The 25,946-nt window shown below is 37.2% G+C and overlaps 1 protein-coding gene across 2 annotated transcripts in view; it reads right to left on the bottom strand.

Moving 5' to 3' along the window:
- CD109 (CD109 molecule) overlaps positions 1-25,946 on the bottom strand; it is a 173,936-nt gene that overhangs the window by 79,624 nt on the left and 68,366 nt on the right. For both annotated transcript variants that reach the window (XM_072642620.1, XM_072642621.1), the window contains exons 6-9: positions 17,259-17,298; positions 13,606-13,690; positions 2,760-2,856; positions 273-414 (exon numbers count right to left, since the gene is read on the bottom strand). In XM_072642620.1, coding sequence (XP_072498721.1) covers positions 273-414; positions 2,760-2,856; positions 13,606-13,690; positions 17,259-17,298 — 364 coding nt within the window. The remainder of the gene's footprint in view (positions 1-272; positions 415-2,759; positions 2,857-13,605; positions 13,691-17,258; positions 17,299-25,946) is intronic.

Here is a 25,946-nt window from a genome sequence, read left to right as displayed (position 1 = left end):
AACTAGGCACTTAATAAATACTGAATGAATGAAACAAATGAAAAGCTTTTTTTTTTAATTTATGGAAATAGTAAAATATCCAATATCACTGAATAGTAACTTCTACCTAGAGGATTAGAGGAGACAATATAGCCTACAAATGTATTTGGAATAAGAAAATCTTACACAAGAAGCATCAAAATATGGTTCAGTGATTTTAAAATGCTCTTCAGAAAATACCATAGTACCATTATGAAAAATCATTACCTTTTTCAAAATATATACTATTATACCTGTAAGTGATTCTGTCACTACAGCGATAATTTCTACTGGCCCAGGAGAAGATTTATCACTGAGGTAATGTAGTTCCTCCGTATGACTCATGACACTTTTCATCTCTAGATCACTAAAAGTGAAGTTTGCAGATCCATTTATCTGTTTGAAAAAGAGAATGCATAACTTTTTGAGTTATTCAAATGCTAGAAATAAACTTCTAACCTAAATTCTAATTACACTAAAGTCATAACTGTTGCCTTCTCATTCCATTTCTCTTTATAAAAATATAAAATTCTGCTGGATTCAAAGACTAACTATGCAAATGAGGCAATTAGGTGGTACAGGCACTAAAGCTGGACTTGGAGTCAGGAAGACCTGAGTTTAACGTCAGACATAATCCTAGGCAAGTCATTGAAGCTCCCTCTGCCTCAGTTTCCTCATCTCTAAAATGAGAATGATAATAGCACCTATTCACCAGATTGTGGTGAGGACCAAATGAGAAAATGTATATTAATTGCTAGTGTAGATCTTTGTACTTTATGTAAATGCTTGCTATTAATATTGTAATGAAGGGCTAGTGAGCAGAAATCAGCATGTTTTGCTGATGCAGAACTCCCCCACCCCCACCCTACTCCCCCCTTGTGTAGAAGACGTAGGTGAGCCTAGTTCTAGAAAGCAATGATGTCCCATGGAACTGCCTTGGGAAAATAGGCTTAAACATTCTACCCCTAGTTCTGGCTTGTTAGGCCAAAGAGGAACAAGTCAGCCAAAGCTATGTCTTGATATGACTCTTTCCTGCCTGTGTTTTAGTAAGAGAAGAAAGAGAGTTCTCTAAGAGGACAAGCCATGGTCCCTCTCTATTAGAGGACCACATGCAGCCTACAAATATGAATCTTGCTTCTTAACCTAAGCATCTGTTCTTTCCTGTCTGAGATACTGTTCACCCTTCATTTTCAAAGAAACCAATGATATCACACTGTATAAGTGATGACTTATTTGAGAATTGGATTTAAATGAGGCAGAGTTGTAGAAGGCCTTCAACCTCACTCTCTCTTTCAGAGTCACTTAAGTCCAGTGGTAAGATATGTCAGGACAACTAGTGATGGCCCTGGATACAGTGGATAATCTGGGCATCTTTGATGTCTTAGATGTCACTAAATGTGACTCTTGTCACATGTGCAATAAAACATTAGAACTGTCTGAGTTTTTTAATCAGTTTCCTAAGCTAACTCATTAAGATACTTCTACTTTTGGAATACCTACATTTAAAGTATACAATGCTTTACAGCAAGTTCATTACTCAAGACTTTATCATGGTTTATTATTTTGTTGTTGTCACTTTTCAGTCATTTCAATGGTGTATGATTCTTTGTGACCTCATTTAGGGTTTTCTTGGCAAAGATACTTTAGTGATTTGCTATTTCCTTCTCCAACTCATTTTACAGATGAGGAAACTGAGGCAAACAAGATTAAATGACTTGCCTAGGGCCACATAGCTAATAAGTTTCCGAGGCCAGATTTGAATTCAGATCTTCCAAACTCCAGGCTATAAATAATCAAGTCACTCATTACCTAGTGAGAGGTAGTGAAGACTAGTAGATAAGAATGGTGGATTTAGAGTCAGGACATGTAAGGTCAAATCCCACCTCTGATTTTACTCTGTTACCAACCTCTCTGAGTCTCAAATTCACATTTGGAAGAAAAACTTCCAAAAACCTGTCTCAAAGGTTATTTATGATACTGAAATGAGATAATGTATGCAAAGTGTTTTGCTTCAAATTCTAATGACTGCAATCATTATTGTCACTATTATTAAACTTGGATTGGCCCGATAATTTATCTGCCTCTTAATATAACATTTAAACATTCAACTTACATGACTTTCTTCATGCATAGGTCTGACCATATCATCCCCCTTATTCAATAAACTCCATTGGCTCCACATCACCTCCATGATCAAATATAAAATCCTGTTTGGCATCCAAAATCCTTCTTAACCTATTCCCCCAATACACACATTTCCAGTCCTGTAACTCCTTCTACTACCCCTCACATACTCTTCAATCCAATGGCTTCAGCTTCCTCGCTGTTCCTTGAACAAGAGGCTCCATCTCCAGACTCCACACATTTTTACTGGCTGTTCATGCCTGGAATGAAATTTCTCTTCATTTCTACCTCCTGCCTTCTCTAGCTTCCATCAACTCCCAGCTAAAATCCCATCATCTACAGGAAGTCATTCCTGATACCTCTTGATTTTTGTGCCTTCTCTCTGTCGATTATTTCAATGTCTCTTCTATACAGCTTTTTCTGTATATAGTTGTATGATGGTATCTCCCCCTGGACTGTGAGCTCCTTAAGAACAGAAATGGTCCTTTGCCTTTCTTTGCATCCCCAGTGCTTATTAGCACAGTGCCTGGCACAGCAAATACTTAATGAATATTTACTGACTGATAGTGTTTTCTTTATTAGAAAAATCTCATGACTTCTTTATAAAAAATTCTTACCTGAAAATGTTTGGTAATGGTTTTCTTCATTCCCCAGATGGACACAGGTACAAATAATAGTGTAACATCACCTTTAACTGGTTTTCCATATGTGTACCTGAAAAAAAAAAAGATGTTTTTTTTCTAATTCAAATTGTATCACATCAAAATAAATCAAAAATGCCAGGGATGAACATTAACCCTTGATCAGATTTTTTAAACTACCACTAAAACGTATCAAAATTACTACAGTAGTCAGCATCTGCCTGTCCTCGAGAAATTCAAAAAGAGATTTTTATACAAGCTGACAGAAAGTCATTAACAAGCTTTTCAAAGAAACCTTGAGTCAATCAATTCCAAATATATCTATCACTATCCAATGTATGTTATGTACTATCATTATCTGAATGAGTTAGAATTAGAAATTGATATTGTGAGAAAAAAACAAGCCTAGCTGATGTTTTAGTCCAAAAAAAAGGATCCACACATAGGAATTCTTTAGCTTCATTTTCCCAAAGATCAAGAAATAGATAAAAACAAATTCAATGAGAAGTTACATGGTGAGTTTTTCAACATCAAAATTATGCAAAAAGTTAGCCAGAAGCTCACAGGCAACAGAAAATGAGACCATCAGCAAAGCCAGGACCAGCTTAAGTAGAAAAGGTAGAATTCTCGTACTGTTACCAGAAATAGGCCAAAAAGAAATAAGGCTGTAAGCTTCCGTGTCTAGAGATATTAAGGAGCAAAGCTCCCCTGAGAAATCAGCAGGACTCTTGAAAGACCTAAAGAGTGGCAGAGTCTACTATAGCACAGTAATGCTCAGACTAAGACATCTTAGGTCCAGGGACTCTGAGGTTCCCAGTACTCTATACCAAGATGCCCTAGAGGACCATGAAGATCCAACACTATGAAACTCAAAGATTGAGGAGGACCTAAGACCAGGAGGTGAAAAAAATCAGCACATAAAGCCAGGTGCAAGCAAAAATCAAGCAGAGAAGGAAAGGAAGAAAATAAGCATTTATTAAGCACCTACTGGCACATAAGTGCTAAGCGTTTTACAAATATCATCTCATTTAATCCTCACAACAACCCTGGGATGCAGTTGCTATTACAGTATTGGACAACTGAGGACACTGAGGTAATCAGAGGTTGAGTAACTTGCCCAGTGCCCATGGCCAGATCAAATCTTCCTGACTCCAGGCCTAGTAATCTATCCAACTCTCTGGCAAGAGCCCACCCAAAAGTAGAACAGGGGTAGAGGGTGAACCTGTTACAAATCCACAATTTAGGAGCTAAACCTGGGGAAATGAGTAGGTCAAAAAAACTATTAAGAGATATATATATATAGTAGATAGAGAGAGCCCTCAAAAGGAGAGAATAACCATATAACAACACTAAACAAAGACTGTAAGTTTTTTTTAAAAATGGATTTTCCATAAACACAATACAATACCTAGAAGAAATGAAAATAATATTAAAAATGAAATAAAAGTTCTTGAGGAAAGAAGCAAAAGGAGAATAAATAGATTAGAAGAAAAGTGGTAAACCTTACCTAAGAAGTGAAATCCCTGAGAACTAAAACAGACCAAAGAGACATGAGAAAACAAGAAATATTAAAACAAAAGACTGAAAAAACAGAAAATACAGTCAGTCCTCCACTTTTGTAGGGTTAACATTTCTAGAAAACAGTGTCAAAGTCAAAAACACAGATGTTGATACATTGAACCTAAAGGAAATGGGGGGTTCAGTTCCCACAACCACCAAAAACTGTAATCTTTCACTAGAGACTGCTGAAAATACATTTTTCTGCACACAATTCTTTATAACAAAACATTAACTCTGATGACATGAACTTTTCCTAACACAGTAACCATATAACCCATAAAATGCAGTACACAAAATAAAATTGGTAACATACAAAATATTTTTTGTTAGTAATTCCCTAGAATTCTGTGACCTTTTGTGCTAACATCTTAATTTTTAAAAAATTATTTCAGATAATTTTCACTTCTCATAACACATGAAATACACAGTAACATAAATACTGTACAGCAAATAAAATTCTTAAGACCAAAATATATTTTAACCTGAATCTTACCTTTCACTGTGTCAGATGGCAGTGTGAGGGTGTTGTACTGTATACTATACTGTGGTAAAACCTCTCTACCTTGACCTCCCCCTCTGAAAACCAAGGGAAAGGTTGCTGTGACTTTAGTCGGTGCTGCTGAAAGATGCCAAGACTGGTGAAGTCTCAACATCCCTCTGACCCTCTGTTAGAATGACTGGTGGATGACATTGGAAATCATGAAGGACACACTAGTTTAAAATAATCCATCGGTGATTTCTGCTTCTTAAGGGTCTTCTGGCTGATAGCTATGGCAGATATTTCACTATGAAGTTTATTTAATACTTTTATTTTTTCAGTAAGCCACATCATTGACTTTGTAAACTTGAATTTAGACGCCAAAAGACTTGCACTACGCTTTGGGAGCATAATTGCAACAAAAAAACTCAAGGTTTAAAGGCAAGCAATTAAAATATGCAACAAATACATAGTGAGTTCTTTACAATTTCAGGGTGAAGAAGAACAGTAAAGCCCTTAGTAGGATACCAACTGTTCCATAAACTTGTCCTTATTGCACCTCTCATTTTTTTCTCTACTGTGCATAGCTGGGAATGCTCCCACTTGCCAACACAAAAGGGAAAATGAGGCTACTAATATCACTCCAATGCTTGAAGTCACGAAACATAAATGAATAAATACTGAGGATCAACGGCATGAGCCATTTACTATCAAAAACAATTGATCGGGAAAGATGGTCAAGGAAAAACAATTTTAGAATCACTAGACTCCCTGAAAACCATGATTTGAAGAGAAGAAAAAAAATCCTGGAGAACACATTTCAAGAAATCATAAGTGAAAACTGCCCACATCTATTGGAACCAGAGGGCAAAGTAGCAAGATTCTACCAGTCGTCTATTCCTAAAGGAACTTGAAAAGTTAAATCCCAGAAATGACATTTCCAAAATCCAGAGTTTCCACAACAAAGTAAAAATACTGCAAGCAACTACAAAAAAGAAATTCAAAGTACCAGGAAATACAGTCTGGCCCACAAAAAACCTGGAAGCGTCTACTGCAAATGAGAAGAGATCTTAAAATACAATATTCCAAATGGAAAAGATAAACAATTACAACCAAAAATAGCACCCTATAAAGTTGAGTACAACTCTACATAGGGGGAAAAATTTATCTTTAATACAGGACTTTCAAGCATTTCTGATGAATATCTCAATCTAAGTGGGAATTTTGAAAGAAAAATTCAAGTATCTAGAGAAACTGAGAAAGGCAAATTAAGTAACTGAAAGGAGTTCTAATACTCTAGTAGTGCTAATACTCTAACAAGAAAGAAGAAACAAGTCTCCCCTTTAGAATTTCAGTGTTTTCAAAGGGTGCAGAGGGCGTTAAATAAGAAAAACATATAGGTAGGAGGTGCACCAGTTTTTGTTCTGAAAAAGTGAAAGAGAAAAGAGGATAAAATGAATACACTAGTGTAGAAAGGAAGAAGGGGCATAAAGTTGCTGTTTCTCATAACTGGAATGCCCAAATATATATATATATGAACATGGAGATAAGGAAGGGGGCCTAGGTGGTATAGTGGATAGAATGCTGGCCGTGGAGTCAGGATGACTCATCTTGCAAAGTTCAAATCTGGCCTCGGACACTTACTAGCTGTCACAACTCTTTTTTTACTCAGTTTCCTCGGATGTAAAATGAGCTGGAGAAGGAAATGGCAAACCACTCCAGTATCTTTGCCAAGAAAACTCCAAATGGGGTTATAACGAGTCAAAAATGACTGAAATAACTGAACAAGATGTAAGGGGAGGTGCACAGCAGATGAACCTCACTCTTATTTTGAAAGACTAAAGAAGATTGAACATAGACAAACAAACAAATGGTATAGAAACAAATGGGAAAACTAATTAGGAAGCTTCCCACCTCATGACAGAGAGGTAACGGTCACAACGTGCAGAAAGAGACATAACATTTCTGGAGATGACCAACCACTCCCTCTTTCTTTCCTTCTTTCTTTCCTTCTTCTTTCTTCCCTTTTTTCTGTTTTTTGTAAGGGGAAGAAACACCTACCAATAGTCATGACCAAAAAAAGGATGACTGAGTTTTTTTAATGCACAGAAGAGAACAGAAAAAAGCTCAGAAGAGAGCAGAGAGACAAGGAGAACAGTTTTCAAAGCAATAAGAAGTTATATACTTTTTTAAAAGACAAGTGATGCGAAGTGGAGTGGTTGTAAACACAATCTTCTTTTAGGGTTCTGCTGTTGTAGATGGAAACACCTTCTTATTGGATGTTTATCTTCAGAATTTAAAAAAAGAGAGAAAATGTATCAAGAATATAGTAAGGAGCAGCCTTGCTGTTAGATGCCCTCTTCAGACTACATCTTGTCTATTTTTTCTCTGGGCAACATATATTAGGAAGAAATCAATATACTGGAATATATCCAGAACAAAACTACCAGGATAACAAAGGGAATAGAGATCACACAATAAAAGCATCACATTTTCATCAGGTAAATGAACTAAGAATTTCCTATAGAAAAAGAGATCACGATTGTTCTACTTGGCCCCAAAAGGCATATTAGGATGTTTGGGTGGAAGGGACAGAGACAGATTTTAGTTTGACATAGAAAAACTTCCTGACAAATTAGAGTTGTCCAAAAATGGAATGGATTGCCTCATGAAGTGAGAGGTATCCCTCCCAAAGGAGGTCTTAAAGCAGAGGCAGCACGATCACTTGTCAGCCATGTCTACGAGGGGATTCTTTGGATGGAAGGGTCCTTCCCATTCTAATCCTATGACTGGAATCAAAAGTTTTCTACTACAATTTATAATGACTTGGCAAAGAAAGAAAACTTTTGCTTTTTTGTTTTTATTCCTTTAGCTGATGTATAAATAGTGACTGTTCAGTCATTTTTCAGTGACTCTTTGTAACTCTATTTGGGATTTTCTTGGCAAAGATACTAGAGTAGTTAGTCATTTCCTTCTCCAACTCATTTTATAGATGAGGAAACTGAGGCAAATAGGGTTAAATGATTTGCCCAGAGTCACACAGCCAGTAATTGTTTGAGAATGGATTTGAGCTCAGCAAGATGAGTCTTCTTGATTCCAGGACTAGTACTCTACCTACTGCACCACCTAGCTATAAACAGTATATTTGTTCAAATCCAGAGGCACCACCAGGGAAAGCTAGGGGCAAAAAAGGTTAAAAATGAGATAATAGAAAACAGACTCTGGGAGGAGGGAGGGAAGAGGATAAAACATTTTTCTGAAGAGGATAAAACATTTTTCTTACAGAATAACTTCATTAACCTGAGGAGACTTAAGCGAAATTGAATCATCATGGACTACTAAGGCTTTCCAACCTTTTTAAGACCATGATGCAATTGGACATAACACTGGAAAAAGGATACAATACATTCTTCTAATTTAGTTATTTCACAGTATTAAAGTACTATTGAAAAAAGAACCACAACCTACAAGGTGGATTAGAGAACAGGTTGTGATACAGGTTTAGGGAAGAAAAATCATGAGAAAAATGATAATCAATCACATGGAGTATTGAAAGGTAGAACTAGAGGCTAGTTCAGTGATTTATTATATTGTCAATTCAAGGTAGCCTCCATGCTCAGCAAATCCTCCTGAATATAAATGTATCTAAAAATGACTGAAAAGAGTTCCACCATATCTTGGCCATTATCTATGCGGACTTAGTCCAGGACATTTACGTTTAACCAAACAAGAGCTAAAGACAATTACAAAAATTAAGTCAGTAACTTTGATTACATGAAATTGAAAATTTTTTGCACAAACAAAATTAATGCATCTAGAATAAGAAGAAAAGCATTTGAGCAGGAAAAATACATTTGTACCAGTTTCTCAGGTAAGAGTGTGGTCTCTAAGATAAAGAAAAAATTAACTAACGTGTATAAAACCAAAAGCCATTCCCCAGTAGATAAGTGGTCCAGGGATATGAACAAACAGTTCTCAAAAGAAAAATAGCAAATTATTTAACAGCCATATGAAATCATGTTCCAAATAAGCAATAATAAGAGAAATACAAGTCAAAACAACCTTGAAATTTTGCCTTATATCTTGCGAATTGCAAAAAAAAAATTATATAGGAAAAAATGATGTTGGAGGGGTCGTGGAAAGATATACAAACTAACGCATTGTTGATGGAGCTGAGAATCAGTACAACCATCATGGAAAGCAGTTTGGAACTATGAAAATAGAAGAACTAATATGACCCTCCCTTTTGACCCTGAGATTCCATTCTAGGCTTATACTCTAAGGAGATCTTTGATAAGAAGAAAGTCTCCATACATACCAAAATATTTATAGCAGCAATTTTTGTGACATTAAAGAATTGAAAACAAAACAGATGCCTATCGACTGAAGAATGACTAAACAAACTGCAGTATATAAATATAATGGAATATTGCTGTAGTATAAGAAATGATGAATATAATTATATAATACTGAACATGTGTTAGGCACTATGCTAGGTGCTAGGGTTACAGAAACCAAAATGAAACCCAGAGAATTTACATTCTGTCTGGGAGAAGATTCATATATAAATAAGTATACACAACATAGAAAGACAGAAAGAGACAACAGATATATGGCAAATTTTTGGATCAGAGGGCACTAGTGGGGGGCGGCCTAATAATCACTTGGACCCATCTGCTTCTGTATTGAAGAGGATCTCCGAGCTTGCTCATCTGTTAGCCCCTCATCACTCTTCTTTTTATCCTGCCTCAATTACCCATTCCAAAATTACAGGGCAAAGTTTCTAAAATTCGCTGGGCCTCAGTTTCTCACCGCTTCAGAGGCCTGGCCTGAGTACAGAAAGGAATGGAAGAGGCTTGAAGACAGGACAACATGCTGGTCAAGGTAATCCTCCCATCCAGGCCCATGCATCTCCAGCAAGGCATCCTTTCCTGCCTCCACTCAGGTCTAGAATGCATACAGCCAAGGTAAGAACCAAACTTCCAGGTTGTGGCTGCCATTCCTGCTCCTCTTCCAGGGATAAGGCCAGACAAGACAGAGAAAGCCAGGAAGCCCAAAAGGGACTCAGTTGCCAAGCTCTCCCTCCCTTAGCAGTCCAAGAGTCAACAGATCCTTTGAGCATTAGATTACACCAAAAAAGTCTCAAGCAGTGACAAACTACAATAAAATGCAAGGGGGTTATTTTTAAATTCTAAGATGCAACAATATGGAAATTAAGAGCAAAATCCAAGATAAAGTACAGGTTCAATTAAGTCCACATAAGTGTCAATAATCTGCTTGGTTTTGTATGGCTCAACATTCAAAGACACTGGTCAAAGAAATTTGGACAAAGATTTTTTGACATTTTGACTAAAATGAAGTATAGAGGGTAGTGATTATAAAAATGCGGTAATTTACATATTTTCTGAGTCATAAATCCCTCCACGGTACCCAAACTCAAGAGAACATTAAAAAAGAAAAGCTTTGCCAACTTTGTTGAACCTGGACAGAGGAATGAGTTGGTAACAAACCCCTAAACAAAATTTTTGCCTATTTTCATATGTTGATACAAAAGTTTCACATAACTTTATGATGAACGTATGTCCCAGGCAGCAATTTGGCAACTTTTTGGTCCGTGATAAGTCAAGAAATAACCACCACCCTCTACTTGCCACACTGCCTAAAAATCCCATCACAACTAGACAGATGGCACTGTTTTTGCTGAGCCTATTTTTGCTGAAGTCTGGCATTTATTAACTGTTAAAAACAGCATTATTAAATTACGCCAAAAAAAAAAAAACCAGATATTGTCATGTCAACCATCAAATATTACCAGAAGTTAGCCTTTGGAGTACCTAAACAAGCCTCACGGATCACTGCTGAACCCTACAACTACTTAATGGTCTTAAACTACAAATTTTAATATTATTTTGCTGAAATTAAAAATAAAACTATACACTGCTCAAGCTTGAGCATTACTCAAACAATTCCAAAGAAATTAGCATCTGCTATTCTGTTATGCTAGAAGTCACTCTGAATCTATGTTGAAGTGACTTGACTGTAGGCAGAGGATTTACTAACATCCTCTTTATTGCTTCTTGAGTTCATTAAAAACAACTTAAACCTTGCCCTAAATGAACATAGCAACTTTAATGAAAGTTATAGATGTTAAAAAGCCAGATTTTAAAAGAGAATTTAGGGATAGAGGTGATCACAAAAGATAAAAACAGATATTTTGATTATACAAGATTGAAAAGCTTTTGCAGGAAAAAAGGTAATACAACTAAGACAAGAAATGAAAATGTCAACATGGGGAAATATTTCCATTAAATATCTCTGACATGATATCTCTGATATCCCAGTTCCATAAGGAAGTAATCAAAACTTTTAAGACCAAGAGCCATTATGTAGTAGATAAGTGATTAAAAAACATGAGCGAAAATTACTCAAAAGAACAGCAAACTATTAAAAAGTATGAAAAAATTTTCCAGTCAATAATGAGAAATGCATTTCAAAACAACTCTAAGGTTTTATCTCACACTCAGAAAATGGGCAAAGATTTAAAAAATTCACTAGATGAGTTGTAGAACACAGCAATACAAATAGGTTGTTAGTAGAACTATGAACTGATCCAATCATTGTGGAAAATAATTTGGAATAATGTTAAAGCAACGAGTAAAATTTCCACATTCTTTACTTCAGAGATTTCACTGCTAAGCATATACAACAAGGGGACCAAAATAGAAAGAAAGGTCCAATTTGCATCAAAATATTTGTAGCAGCAATTTTTGTAGTCATTAAGAACTGAAAAATCAATCCATCAATAACAATTTATTAAACACCTCTGTGCCAGGCACTGTGCAAAGAGCTGGAGATACAAAAAGAGGCAAAGATAATCCCTGCTTTCAAGGAACTTACAATCCAATGGGAGATACTAAAATAAATGCCTGTTGGATGAGAAATAGATTTTTTACAATATGGTGCCTGGAAGTAACAGAATATTACTGTGCCATAAGAAACAATATTAAGAATTAAGAGAAACGAGATGACAACATGAAGGATCCTAAAGGAGTCCAACTCTCTTATAAACACCCCAGCAAAAATCTAAACAGGCCCCCTATGGAACAATATTTGAGAAGAAAAAAGAGAAATACCCTCAAACTCCTATTCTTGTAATGCAAAAAAAGAGAGCCAGAAACCTATAGACATTCAGAGACATGTCACAAAGGATAATCATCAGCATAAGCTCCTGTAAATGGCACTTAAAATCAGTAGGATCTCAGCCTCAGCAAGTCAGAGCAGCAGGTGACTTAGAAAGATAGTCATCTCCAAAAGGTCACCATACCAAGAGACAGGGTCAGACAGTACACACCTTGGGCATTCAGAGCCATAGCAGGAGACAGTGCCAAGACAGGAATGAGCTTTGGAAGTCTTTTAAGGACCCTAAAGTCAATACTCCTCTTTGAGTCAAAGCAGGAGATGGGGCCAGCTCACACCCTGCGGACCCATACAAGATCACTTGCAGGAAGGTTCATAATAGCATAATCTTCCAACAGCCAATTGGGACCTATGAGAGCCAAAGCAAGGGACAGAGGTAGCTTTCAGTTGGAAGATACAGAAAGAAAAGGAGCCAAAGACAAGGCCAAGGCCAACACCTGAACTGGACCACTAGGAGATAGAAGCAGAAGTCAGGGACTGTGGCAAAGGGAGGCAGAGTCCCAGATACTCCATCCAGCACTGAAGCAGGAACCACATACAGAACCAAACAGGATCTGCCTCCCCATCTGAGAGTATAGAAGAAGAAGCCAGGGCCTGACTCTGGCACAACATTCTAGAGCAGGAACAGAGGCTGAAAATATACATTAAAAAAAAGAAAACTCTCAACAAACACAATGAAGAAATACTATCGGTTTAAAAAAAGTCCAAGAGGTAAAACTAGAAAAAAACTAACTTCATAGCAATCACAAGAAGGGCTGCAAAGAAAATAATACCTTGGACAACTCTGAGAGACTTAGGATGAAAAATGCTATCCATCCCCAGAGAAAGAACTCATGGTGTCTAAATACAAATTGAAGCATCCTTTTTTAACTTTCTTTATTTTTCTTGAATATTTTGGCCTATGTTTTCTTTCACAACATGACTATTATGGATATGTTTTGCATGACTACACATGTATAACCTATATTGAATTGCTTGTCTTCTCAAAATGGGGTGGGAAGGGAGGAAGGGAGAGGATTTGGAACTCAGAGTTTTAAAAACAAATGTTAAAAATTATTTTTCCATGTAACTAGGGAAAAAATAAAATATTAAATAAATAAAAATGAAAATGAGGAGAAAATAATGACTTGGGCATAGGACTCCAAGAGTAGCTAGGAGAAATGAAGCAAAAGATAAAAACTGACATCTGAGACTTTGGGGGGGAAATGGAAATAAACATAGAACAAAAGGCAGAAAACCCTATCCATGCCCTGAAAACTAGGATAAAGAAAACAAAACAAGAAATACCAAAACAAAGGCAAAAGACCGATCATTTAGAAGAACAGATAAAGTATCCATAAAGAACAACTGATCTGGAAAACAAAGTCCAAGAAATATACTTAAAAATCATTAAAGTCTTCCAAAACCATAAAAAAAAAAACCTGGATGCAATATTTCAAAAATATCACAAAATGAAACTGTCCAGATTCTATTAGAATTCTGTCAGAACCAGAAAGAATTGAAAAGACCCAGAAATATCATAGCTAAAATCCAAAACTACTAAGGAGAGACAGAGACAGAGAAAGAGGACAGCAAAATAATACTTACTTTGCAATGACAGTGCCATTTAAACTTTTATAATTCAAAGAATGATATAAAGGCGTCTGGAGAGTAACTTCAAATTTGGGTAACACTGAAAAAGAAATATAAGCCTAAATTATTAAAACTCCATAGATTTCATTATAAATAATAGCTTTTAAAGATATTTGATCAATGCAATGGTCAAACATGATCCCAAAGGACTGATAATGAAGCATGATGATGAATCATCTGATAGAAAGATGATGGTCTGGGGGTGAATAAGACACATTTTTTAGGAAATGTCTAATGAGGGAATTTTCTTTGCTTGATTATGCATAATAGTTACAAGAGTTTTGTTGTGTTTTTTTAATGGGTACAGGGAAGAGAGAGAGAGAGAGAGAGACAGAGAGACAGAGAGAGAGAAAGACAAAGAGAATATATTTTTGCTATTTGGAAAGTGAGTCCACTTTAGCTCAACAAGATAGAAATATCAATGCCTTAACACTGGAAATAATAATATGTATTTTTAAAAGAATTGTCACAATAAAAGAAACAATAAGTAGTACCCAGAATTTGCCTAAAAGCCACTGTCCGGTGAAAGAGAGCCCATGACCTCCCAAAGAAGCAGCCCAATTCACTTTGAGATGACTCTAACTGTTATAAACTCTTTCCTTACCCCAAGCCTATTTTAACTCTTTGCAACTGACACTGTTCCTAGTTCTGCCCGCTGGAACCAAATGAACAAGTACCGTCTTTGTGCTGTCTTCCTCTGATAAAATACAAGCTTTTTGGGAGGAGGAATTGTTTCTCTTTTGTACTTACATCTTTACATAGCACAGTGTCTGGCATACCATAAGTGTTTCATAAATGTCTTTTCACACATTCATTCAAAATTAATGTTAGTAATCAAATGTTTAAGCCTTTATAAAGTACTTTATTTTCTCTCCAAACAACAAAATTCTTTAATCAATTTAAAATCATTAGACTTTAAGACTTTTCAAATTATGTCACCTGATTTAAAGGCTTAGCTGTGCATTAAGAATTTCACTTTATGTTTTTACCAAGTTGCTTTCCCATCCACGGAGATGAATTATTTTTTCTCTGATTTTTGCTTCCTAGACAAGCCAGGAAGCACTAGAGTCTACCAGAAATCTTAGTACTAAAGTAGCATACCCCTGATAAGGAAGTAGAAAAATGAAGAAGACTTGCCTTATCTCTTGTGAGGTAGGGTGTCTCACCGCATTTATTAAGCACTTACTATTTGCCAAGCACTGTATTAAATAGTGGCAATACAAGATAAAAATGAAGCAGCTCCTGCCCAGAAGGAGCTCCATGCTGTAATATGTGTTAATGTTATATATGCAAGGGGTCAGAACACCTGACAATCCAAACATGGGGGCCAGCTGTCATCATGCCCTATTCCTCATCACTATCAAGTTTCTCTGAAGCCTCAAGAGTTAGAATATTTATGCAAGGACCTAAAACAATTCCAAAGGACTCATGACAGTAAATGCCATCCACATTCAGAGAAAGAACTATGGAGTTGAAATGCAGAGCGAAACACACTATTTTCTTTTTTTGTTTTGTTTCTTTCTCATGGTCTCTCCCATTTGTTATAATTCTTCTGTGCAACATGACTGATGTGAAAATGTGTTTAATAGAAATGTATGTGTAGAGCCATATCATATTGCATGCCATCTTACGGAAGGAGGGGAAAGGGAGGGGGAGAAAACTTAAAACTTGTGGAAGTGAGTGTTGAAAACTAAAAATGAATTAATTTTTTTTAATGGGTTAGAAGATCTAGCACTCTTGAGTTACAAACCAGTAAAGAGAACTTGACTTCTTTGACCTTACCTCTAGCCCACATCAGCATTCCAGCCTTGCCTACCACTCCCCAGCTTCACCCAATAATAATAGAATAGAATAGAAAGGGGGAAGCATTTCTTTTGAAAGATTGCCAATTCCCATTCTGGGACTTGGAGTTGCCATATAAATAGTCATGAGAATGTAGAATGCTCAAGGCCCCAAAGAATGATACAAAAGACCTCCCTTTCCACAATTTCTATTGTTTGAATAAAAAATAATCGCAAAAGATACCGACCAAAATTTTCTCTTTCCATCCCACCATTACCCCATTCCTGACCCCTTCCACCACCAATATAACAATTAAATTCACCTTTCCTCCCCCCACATCTGCTCCCTTGCATCACTGTCTTTGCAGCAACCAAAGGAAAAAGATTCAGCTAAGTCAAACTGAGTGTGTCTGGGTGATGTCACACCTAATCCCCAGGGCCCCAGTACCTGGATGGCCCCTTTCTATTACAATCAATTAATGAGTGTTTATGATACATCTGCTATGTGCAAGGTGGTACGTATACCAATAAAAGAATGAAATAATCCTTACTCTCAAAGGGAGTTTACAATAGGTAAACACAAAATATTTGTGGGGGGACAACACTAGCAATTGGGGAGATCAGTAAAGGCTGCATGGAGGAACAGAATCTAGAATAAAGAGAAAGATTCTCTGAGACAGAGGTAAGGAAGGAATTCAGTCTAGTAAGGAATGACCAAGGCAAAGGCACTGGGGTGGTAGATGGAGTGGCATGCATGAAGAACACAGAGAAGGTAGGTTTGTTTAAATCTCAGAAAGCAAGAGAGAGAAAGCAATGTACATAATAAAGTTGGAAAGACAGGTTTCAGCAGGGTTATAAAAATCTTTTAAAAAACTAACAAAAAAAGATTATATTTTATCCTAGAGGCAATAGGGCACCACGGGAGAGTTTACTGAGTAGGGTAGTGATGTGGTCAGATCTTCACTTGAAGAAAATCACCTGGTGTGAAGGATGGACTTTACTAAAGAAGAGACTTTAAAGCAGAGAAATCAATAATTTAGAGCCCTGAACTAAGACAGTGAGACTTGTGAGCAGAGAAAACAAGTCAAATGAGAGATATTCATGAGAGTATCAAATTATGTTGCAAATGAGAGTGGAGGTGACATTGGCAAGATTGCAACGTATTGGATAGATGGAATGAAGGCAAGTGAGTAATCACATCAAAGTTATGAAACAGAAGACTGGAAGAAGTCATAGCGCCATCCACAGAAATAGCTGTGTTGGCAAGAGAGGTGATTTCGGTGGGACAGATAATGAGCTCATTTTAGACATTCTGAACTTGAGATGCCTCTGGGTCATCTAAATTACTAGACACTGTTTCTATCAAACTGTTTATACTTTCTCTTTGTTACATTTCATTACTCAGAAAGGCAAGAAAAGGACAATGAAATGTTCCTCCCAAAATTTATTTATGTTTACTTGGTTATAAATTTTGTCTTAACTGTGTTAATGGTGTTTTTTCCAATTAAAGTAAGCTCCTTGAGGCTAGGGTACTTAGAAAAATGCTTATTGGATGAATAAACACCATAATGTTTATTTTGAGTGAATATTCTTTAAAATATATTATTAAAAAATACATGCATATATGTGTGTTTCCCAAAATAAGATATATCCTACTTATATTTGAAATTTATGGATTTTTATGTGAAATAAGAACAAAATAATACACAACATTTATATACACTATACATAAACATAATACACAATATAACATGATTACATCTGTTACCTTTATTTCTGAAGAAATTAGCATTTTTTATTTTTAAAGTAAAATTGATCAACACTTACCGTATTCTAAAACTTGGAATGACTGGTAATAGGTCTGCCCCTATTTAAAAAAAACACAAAAGACACATAATAAGTTCTTGATAAGTTATTTTAGTTACTTATCTATACGGTGACAGCCTGAAAACTGCAAAGAAATAACAATTTATTAGTGGACAGAATATTTTACTTTGTTTCTTTAATCCAAAAAAATTATAAATGTGATATTTTGTTAATCCAATTAGTAAAATGATTCCTGAGTCCTAAGAAACAAAAACATTATCTGCGACTAATTAGCTGTTTGACTTTAAGCAAGTTATTTAAATTCTCTGACACTCAGTTGCTTCATTTGCAAAATTAGCTAAGATTTTTAACATCCTTTTTAGTTCTAAGATCCCATGATTCAGAAATACTTTTCATGAAATTTCATGCTACATCTGTTTTAGTGGATATAAATTTTTCTTAAATTCAAGTATTCACAAGTACACAAAATTCTCATTGTCCTAATTCCTTGAATTACTTTCCAGAATGACCTGTAAGAAAAATTATACTAACCCTTATAATTGACAGTTATGGTAAACAGTTACTTAAGTTCATAGGACCACAGATCTAATACTTGAAATAGTCCCCTTTAAGGTTAAGAAACTTTTCTAATGTCACACAGGAGATAAGTGGCAAAATAAGAAATCAAACTCAGATTCTCTATGATTCTCAGTATCAACAAGATAATGTAGATTCCAATATTAGTAAATGTCTCCCAAAGAACGTTTATTGATCCTTCATATAACTTTATGCAGAGTTGAAATCTGAATCCAGAGCCTGGGGGCACAAGATAACTAGGTGGCACAATAGATAGAGCACTGAGTTTGCAGTCAAGAAGATTCATCTTCCTAAATTCAAATCCAGCCCCAGATACTTCCTAGCTGTGTGACCCTGGGCAAGTCACTTAAATCCTGCTTGCCTCAGTTTCCTCATCTGTAAAATGAACTGGAGAAGGAAATGGCACACCACTCCAGGATCTTCACCAAGTAAATTCCAAATAGGGTCATGGAGAGTAAGACGACTAAATAAACAAAAACAGACGATCTCTGGCTCTAGATTCAGTATTTCTTCCACTATGCCTCACTACTTTCCCATTTGGTTATTAAAGAATCACAGAACTGAAAGGAAACAAGGCAGCGTCTAGTCCATTCCTTTGCCTGCCTCAGTCAATCCACAAGCAGTTAATGAACGCTGAGAGCAGACACACACTGGGAAAGGTGCTTGGATCTCTTTGTTTTTGTACACGAAGAAATCATAAAACCTCGATGAAAAGACACCTCAGATACAAGGTGCATAGTCGATCTTTTCACTTAATACAGCAATTTCTTCTACACCAGCCTTTGACAAATTAAAATATTTGATAAGTATCTACTCTACGCAAACCACTGTTCTATTCCAAGTTCTATGAGGTAAAAAATACAATAAAATGAAGTATGCTATTGATTATAAATAATTAGCAATGGCCTGATTGCCCCTATCCTTCATACACTGCAATTCGCTACTAGTATGAAGTGAGAATCAAAGTCTAAAAAGATCAGATTTTGTAAGTCATGGACAGGCAAGCGTGCCTCCAGGTTTGCATTTCAACAGGAGAGTATTTGAATGGGAAGAAAGAGGGCAGTACTGAGCAGAGAAAGGTGTCCGTATGCACAACTTATTGTGCGAAGCATTTTGAGGAAGAGAAAAGTAAAACTTAGTCCTTAATACTAGTATCATACTAATACTAATTATAGTAACTGTTTCCATAGTGCTATACTTATACGAAGGAACCCATAATCCCCTTTTGTTCCAGGAGAACATACTGGGACTATTATAGTCTCAACTTATTCAAAACTGTTTCTACTCAGTAGTATTCATATGGTGAGCAACCGATCTAACATTAATACATGAAAATTCCCAGCAAGGGCTAAAAACAAAAGTACATTTTATTCTTGAGCAAAGGACAAGGCAAAAGGAAAGAAAGAATAATTATAAGTACCACCAACCCTATTGGCAAGTATGTGTGTGCGCACGCGCGTACACACACACACTGAAACTATTCATAACCTTTCATTTCTAAGTTTTACTAAACGGTAAATATCCTAGCTAAAGAGCCCAAAGTGTCAATATCTAGTCATCAGACTTTTTGTAAAAGATATACATTGTGTTTTGTTAAACAATGTTTCCAGACAAACTTTACCTGCTTCAAAATATGTATTGTGTTACTGTACTTTCAAGCTGCCAGCCACTGGAGAAGCTAAATTGAAGGCTTAAAACCTTTGGACAGCTTATTTGTAATCTAAGCAAACACATTTCATTTCAGGTTCACCTCCCCTACCAAACTGTAAGATGCAGAAATCAGAAGCAGTTGTTGCCCTCTGTCATTACCCAATATGGTCACTGTTCTGTGAGGGAAGTACGTTCTTGGGAAAACTTTCCTAAAGCAGACTCACCAGGCTTTTGACTAATCATAAGCCCATCTCACCTAACTTTTCCCAGCAGTTCCACAAATGGAAACAAAAAATCATGCCAACCTATATGAACCAGTAAATCTTTCTTTATAAAATTAGTTATCCTTTTGTCCCTTTGGCAATCACAACAATGTGATATAGATATGAGAATATCTATAAAGCAGCAGGTCAGATGAAGGGTGGGGCAGAAGCAAAAGACGAGCTATTTAAAACACACTACTCCTCTAATAAGGATGCTACAACCAGAGCACAAATTGAAAATATGTGAATTAATAAAACCATTTATGCATTCCTGAAAAAAAAAAAAAGAAATTCATCATGAAGTTACCCAACCTGGTGGAGTATCTAATTTTAATGAATTCTTCAGGAACATGACACACCGCCTAACCATTAAAAGGAGTTGGGGGAATAGGAGAATTATATAAATACAGTGAAACCCCTTTCTGCCCTTCCAACTCTTGAAAAAGGCTGAAATATTGATTCCAGAGTTTTTTTTTAAACGGAAAATAGAATTAGCAGTTGTATGAGTGGGGTTGTTTATTTAACCAATATGAACTCTATTGAGCAGAAACTAGTTAATACCAGCTATAAGTGGAAATCAGTGTGATGCAGTAGGGGGGAAAAACACTTATTTTAAAGTCAGTAGACCTTGGATTCAAATCCTGCCTCTTCTGCTTGTGACCTGTGTGACACCGGACAAACCTGTCACCTTTCTGACTCCATGTTTTCCCATTTCTAAAATGAAGGGGTTGGACTTAAGTCCCATGGCCATGATAGATGAAAGAGACAAACCTGGGGACTCTGCCACTGTTTGTTGCTTCAATGGGAGCGTGTGTTCAGTTCCAAAGAACCAACTTACAAAATTCTGGAAGACAACCTGCTTGGTAACATACACAATCATTGGCTTACAAAGCAGTGGTCCATTTTTTAAACAACCAAAACCTTTTCTAAAAAAAGAAAAATATGTCTTGGGTCACTGTGAAAATGAAATAAAGTTACTAAAGTCTTTGGCACCAACAACTTCCCTAGTGTTTTCTTCCAAGAAAATTGTGCATGCGTTTGTATATGTGTATGCACCCCTACATGTTGTTCATCCTTCATTTTTGAAGAGGACTAATGACCTCCTAATGACGTCTTGGCTTGCTTGTGAAATGTATTTAAGTGAGGCAGAGTTGCACCAGGTGTCAGCCTCGCTCTCTCTTCCTGAGCCATCCAAGTCCAATGACAAAACAAAAGGCAGGATGACTGGCAACAGCCTCGGAGGAATAGATGTCCTTAGGGTCTTCAATGTCTGACCAAGGTCTAAGCATTCCACAGAGCCCACTTTAGTCACCTTCATGGTCATCGGAACAAATTGTTCTCATCAGCCCATTCTGCTGGGGAAAGCCTTCACATGCTTCATGTGAGGTAGACGTTTCCCTAGCTCATCAATGGGTTTGAGGCCAGTTGGTTTCCCTCAATCTGGTCTAGCCCATCTGAGGAAAAGGTTTTACCTGCACCTGGCTACTATGCGTGCTGTAGTTTCTTGAAGTCACATGTAAAGGGATAGGGAAGTAAGGGGGATAAACTTCCCCTTTGGAACAGCCCCTCACACAGACACATACAAATCATTGCTCAACTACCCAAGCTGTATTATCTTTCCCTTCTTTTTACTATATCCTTTACTCAGGGCCTTTTAAGCCAATATATATAAAGATGAAGTAAGACATTCTCCTCAAACCAAGTTCTTTCTCACTGAGGTAAGAGGGACCCAGAGATAAGAATATCAGATAAACCCCAGTCTACTGCTTGGGTCTGAAAGCTTTTCCAGTGAGGTAGAATAAGCCAAAGCTTATATCTCACTGACACAGTCTTCAGATATCCAGTGTCCAAATACCATCCTCTAAGGGTTTTATAAATCTCTATTATAAATGGTGCTATGTTGTTCTCCATGTCACCATACTTGTTATGAAGAATGTCCTACACAGGATTTAAATGAAGAAGACAGGCATCACAGTATAACTGAAAGATCCTCTCGGGCTTAGAGTCAGAGGAGAAGTGGGTTTGAAGCCCATCCTGATAAAGAAAGCAAGGTGCATTGGAGAGAATGTTGCATCTGGAGTTAAAGGACTTGAGTTAGAATTCTGGCTCTGCCTCTTAATACCTGTGTCATCTTGTCAGCCTCTGTAAGCTCCAGTTTCTTCTTCTATAAAATGAGAGTTTAGACTACATGACCTCTGAAGTGCCTTTCAAGTAAAAATCTATAATCTTACAAATCCCTTGGGATTTCCAAAAGGAATTACACCAATCCCTGGGCCATTCTTATCTAGTTTACTCATGATTACTGTAGGTGAAGGTTTCTTCTCTAGATTGGAACATCTGCAAAGAACACCAACTACCTTTACTTTCCTGAATATAAAAACAGACCAGCCACCACCCTCCAACTCTTCAGCCCCTTCTCCCATTGGTGAATTATTTGGAGAACATCCATTTTGAGCAAAGTTCCAGACCCACCCTCCTCATTTTCTGGGCTTTATCACCATGCCTCTGCTGCCTTCACTTCCATCCCATGGATCCCTTCCCCCAATGTTAAATTTTTTCCTCCATTTTGAAGAGGGCCTAACCCAGTCACCCCTCATTCTCTGGACTATACCACCATGACCCTACACAAGTTCCTCCTCTCCTCCCCAGTTTCCCTCAATTTACCCCTCCTTTCAGTTTCCCTTTTATGTAGTGTCTTCCCCCATCAGAATGCACTCTCCCTGAGAGCAAAGATTACCTTTATTTTTTCTTTGTGTTAATGTCTCCAGCACTCAGCACAATGCCTGGAACATGGTGGGTGCTTAATAAATTCTTACTGATGGGCTGTTGTCTTAACCAAAATACTCTGGTGCCACGGAGGTCAGTCTAGCAGAGCTATCCAGCTTCTGGATCAAACTCACATATACTGTGGCATGTTTTGGTTTAGGACAAAAAGAAAACAGGCATCACAGGCTGCCACATTTTCTCCCAACTTTCTTTACTTTAACATGAATAAATTTTATCTAGGAAAGCTCCCTGTCAGCATGAGCTTTCTCTCTCTACCTCAAGCCCAAACAAGATACCATTATGTAAAGATTTTTCTCTTGAGTGAAGTTCTCTTCCTAAATATGAAATGCCCTCCCTAATCTTGCTTACCAGGCTCTCTCAATTATGTCATTCAAATAGAAGGATTTATCTATTTATTTTCTTTTTCTATTAAAGGGGTCATCCCCCTGACTACCTTTTAAAGAGGTCTATTCATTGAATGGGCATTACCTCACTTTAAGTGAGTACCTAGAAAGGCCTTAGCCTAAAAGGCCAAGGTCTCCCATTTCATCCTGGGCTATCTCCAGTCATCCTGATGAATATCTATCTGATCACTGAAGCCAGATGGCTCAGGATGAGAAAGTGAGACTGGTGACCTTGCACAGCCCTCCCTCACTCAAAACAAAGTCATGTCATCACTTCTCTGATGTCATGATCCTCTTCAAAAATTTAGGATGAACATAATTACATCATTCAAACAGAAGGAGATTCAGGAAGCTTTCCTTGAAAAATAAGAATACCAAAGCTTTCCTAAACCAAACCAACTTCTAGTGATGACTCCTCCTCCAATCTTCTATAGCTGTCTGTACCACTTGGTTGACATTTTTCTCTTGGCTACCTTTTCCTGTATGTATACCTCACCTCCTAAACTAAGTTCCCTGAGGTCAGGCAAATTTGTCTTATAGTTAGTCAATTAATGAACTCTTAGTAAGAACCTAAAATTTGCTAACTCTAAGGGTTTTCCTCTCCTAGACTGATAGTTTTGTGATGGTAAATTGGGCCACCTTTTATCTCAATTCCTACCTAGCTCTTAGACATCGAATGGGTGTTGCCTCAGGCAAACTGAGACCTGGAAAAGACATTAATTTATAATGGCCAAGGATACCCACTGCATCCCAGGCCACTGCCAGTCATCCTGACTTTCGTCTTGCCACTGGACTTCGATGACTTAGGAGGAAAGGCTGACTTTGTACAGCTCTGCTTCACTTAAATCTAATTCACTCACAAATGAAGAAATCACCCTCATGATGTCATTGGTCCCCTTTGAGAACACAGGACCAGCAACAACTATTTCTCAAGAAAGATGCTAAGAACTGGGGATCCAAAGAAAGTTTGTAAGAGACAGTCCCTGCTCCCAAGAAACTCAGTGTCAAATGGGAGTGACAACAGGAAACAAATCAGGTACAAAAAAGCTTTTTAAGGATAAACGGGACATAATATCAACCACCAACCAGATGCCTCTGGTGGTTAGGTTAGCCCCAGAAGCCTAGAAATAGCAGTACTACAGACCATGAGACCAACCACAACACAGACACCATGATTATCATCCAGGGAAGTAATCCTTGGTGACAGCTACTATAGGTATTACATGACCCCTCCTTCCTTACTAGCCACAACACCTGATGACTTAGAAAAAAAGTTCTTACATCAAAGTCTTTGGCATGGATAGTTTACCACTAGAAATGGGTATGGTTTAGTTAATGCAAAAGACTTTAAAGAAGGTACATGAGCATCTGTTTTTGGATTATGGGGCCCTTCCATGTGTCCTTCAGCTGAAGCATACTCTAATGTTGTCTCGCCTTACTAGCTAGCTCAGTTTTGGGGAGGCTCCAAAGAAAAGTTTGGGAGAGAAGAGGTATTAGACTGACTACCAAATTGAAGGTCTACAGAGCCACTGTGCTGACCTCATTGTTATATGCTTGTGAAACATGGACAGTCTACCAGCACCATGCCAAGAAACTGGATCACTTCCATTTGAACTGTCTTAGGAAGATTCTGAGGATCACCTGGCAGGATAAGGTACCAGACACTGAAGTCCTTGCTCAAGCTGAACTGCCAAGTATTCAAACTATGCTTCAAAGAGTGCAACTCCGATGGGCTGGCCACATTGTTCGAATGCAAAACGTACACTTGCCAAAAAGACTATTTTATGGAGAACTCACATGGAGCAGGCAATCACGTGGTGGCCAGAAGCAATACAAGGTCAAGGTCTCTCTCAAGAACTTTGGATTTGATTGTACAACATGGAAGACACTGGCACAGGACCACTCAACAAGGTGTGCCCACATCAGAAAGGGTGCTATGCTCTTTGAGCAAAGCAGAATTAAAACAGCACAAAGTAAATGCAGGATGTGCAAATTTGGGATATCCATCCCAAATATTCACATGGACTATCTGTGTCCAACCTGTGGTAGAGCATTCAGAGATCATATTGGTCTGATCAGCCACAGTCAGACACATTGAAATTTCACTTTATCATGATGATGTCATTTCGGTCCTCTTCAAAGATGAAGGACAACAACCAACCAACCAATTATAATGTTGTCTCCCCTTACTAGAATGTGAGTTCCTTACATGCAGGGACTGTCTTGCTTTTTTTTTCTGTATACTCAATACTTGTCACAGTGTTTTGCAAATAGTAAGTGCTTAATAGATGCATTTTCATTCATTCCTTCAATTCTCTAGATTTCTTGTCTTTTATTTTGTGTACAACATGGTGAAAGAGGCCATCAAAAGCACTCTGAAATTTCTCAGAGACAAACCAGATCACTCCCCTCCCCATATTCAGTTTTTAAAAATAGAAAGATCAACTGATCATCTCATGAAAAAAATCAAAAAAGGAAGAATCCCAGGAATTTTGTAATCAAAATTCAGTTTCCATGTCACTGTCTGAGATATAAGTACTGATAGACCAGCTCTAGGGGTTGTCCATCCAGTTGCATACCAAATCCAGTGGTTGTAACTTTCAAAATCACATGAACATCACCCAGACCCTTCACTCTCAAAGCACATGAAAATCAGACCCTGAGACCTTTGCCAGAGCAGCAGTCTCCTTTTAAGCAGGATCTTGACCAAAGTATTTTGGAAACTACAACTACATGCTACAGAGAATGTCACTGTTTTCTGATTTGTCATAAGTGGCATTGTGTTTTAAGTTAGTGTTGTCATTACACTCCACAACGTTCACCAGATGTTCCTTATACAGTTATGAATTTGCCAAGGATCATCTCAACAAAAAATTTGTCCTTTCGAAAATAAACATTCCTAGCAAACAAACCTAACAGTAATTTTGTGTAGGTGAAGTAACACAGGAAACAAATGTGAAGAGAAGGAGCCTGGAATACTATAAAAATTAACAAGAGCCAGGGTACAAATCTTACTAAATCTTTCTAGC

Source organism: Notamacropus eugenii, chromosome 2 (genome assembly GCF_028372415.1).
Source record: "Notamacropus eugenii isolate mMacEug1 chromosome 2, mMacEug1.pri_v2, whole genome shotgun sequence".
Classification (NCBI taxonomy): domain Eukaryota; kingdom Metazoa; phylum Chordata; class Mammalia; order Diprotodontia; family Macropodidae; genus Notamacropus; species Notamacropus eugenii.
Note: the sequence above shows the minus strand (reverse complement) of the source record. Positions and strands in the feature narration are given on the sequence as shown.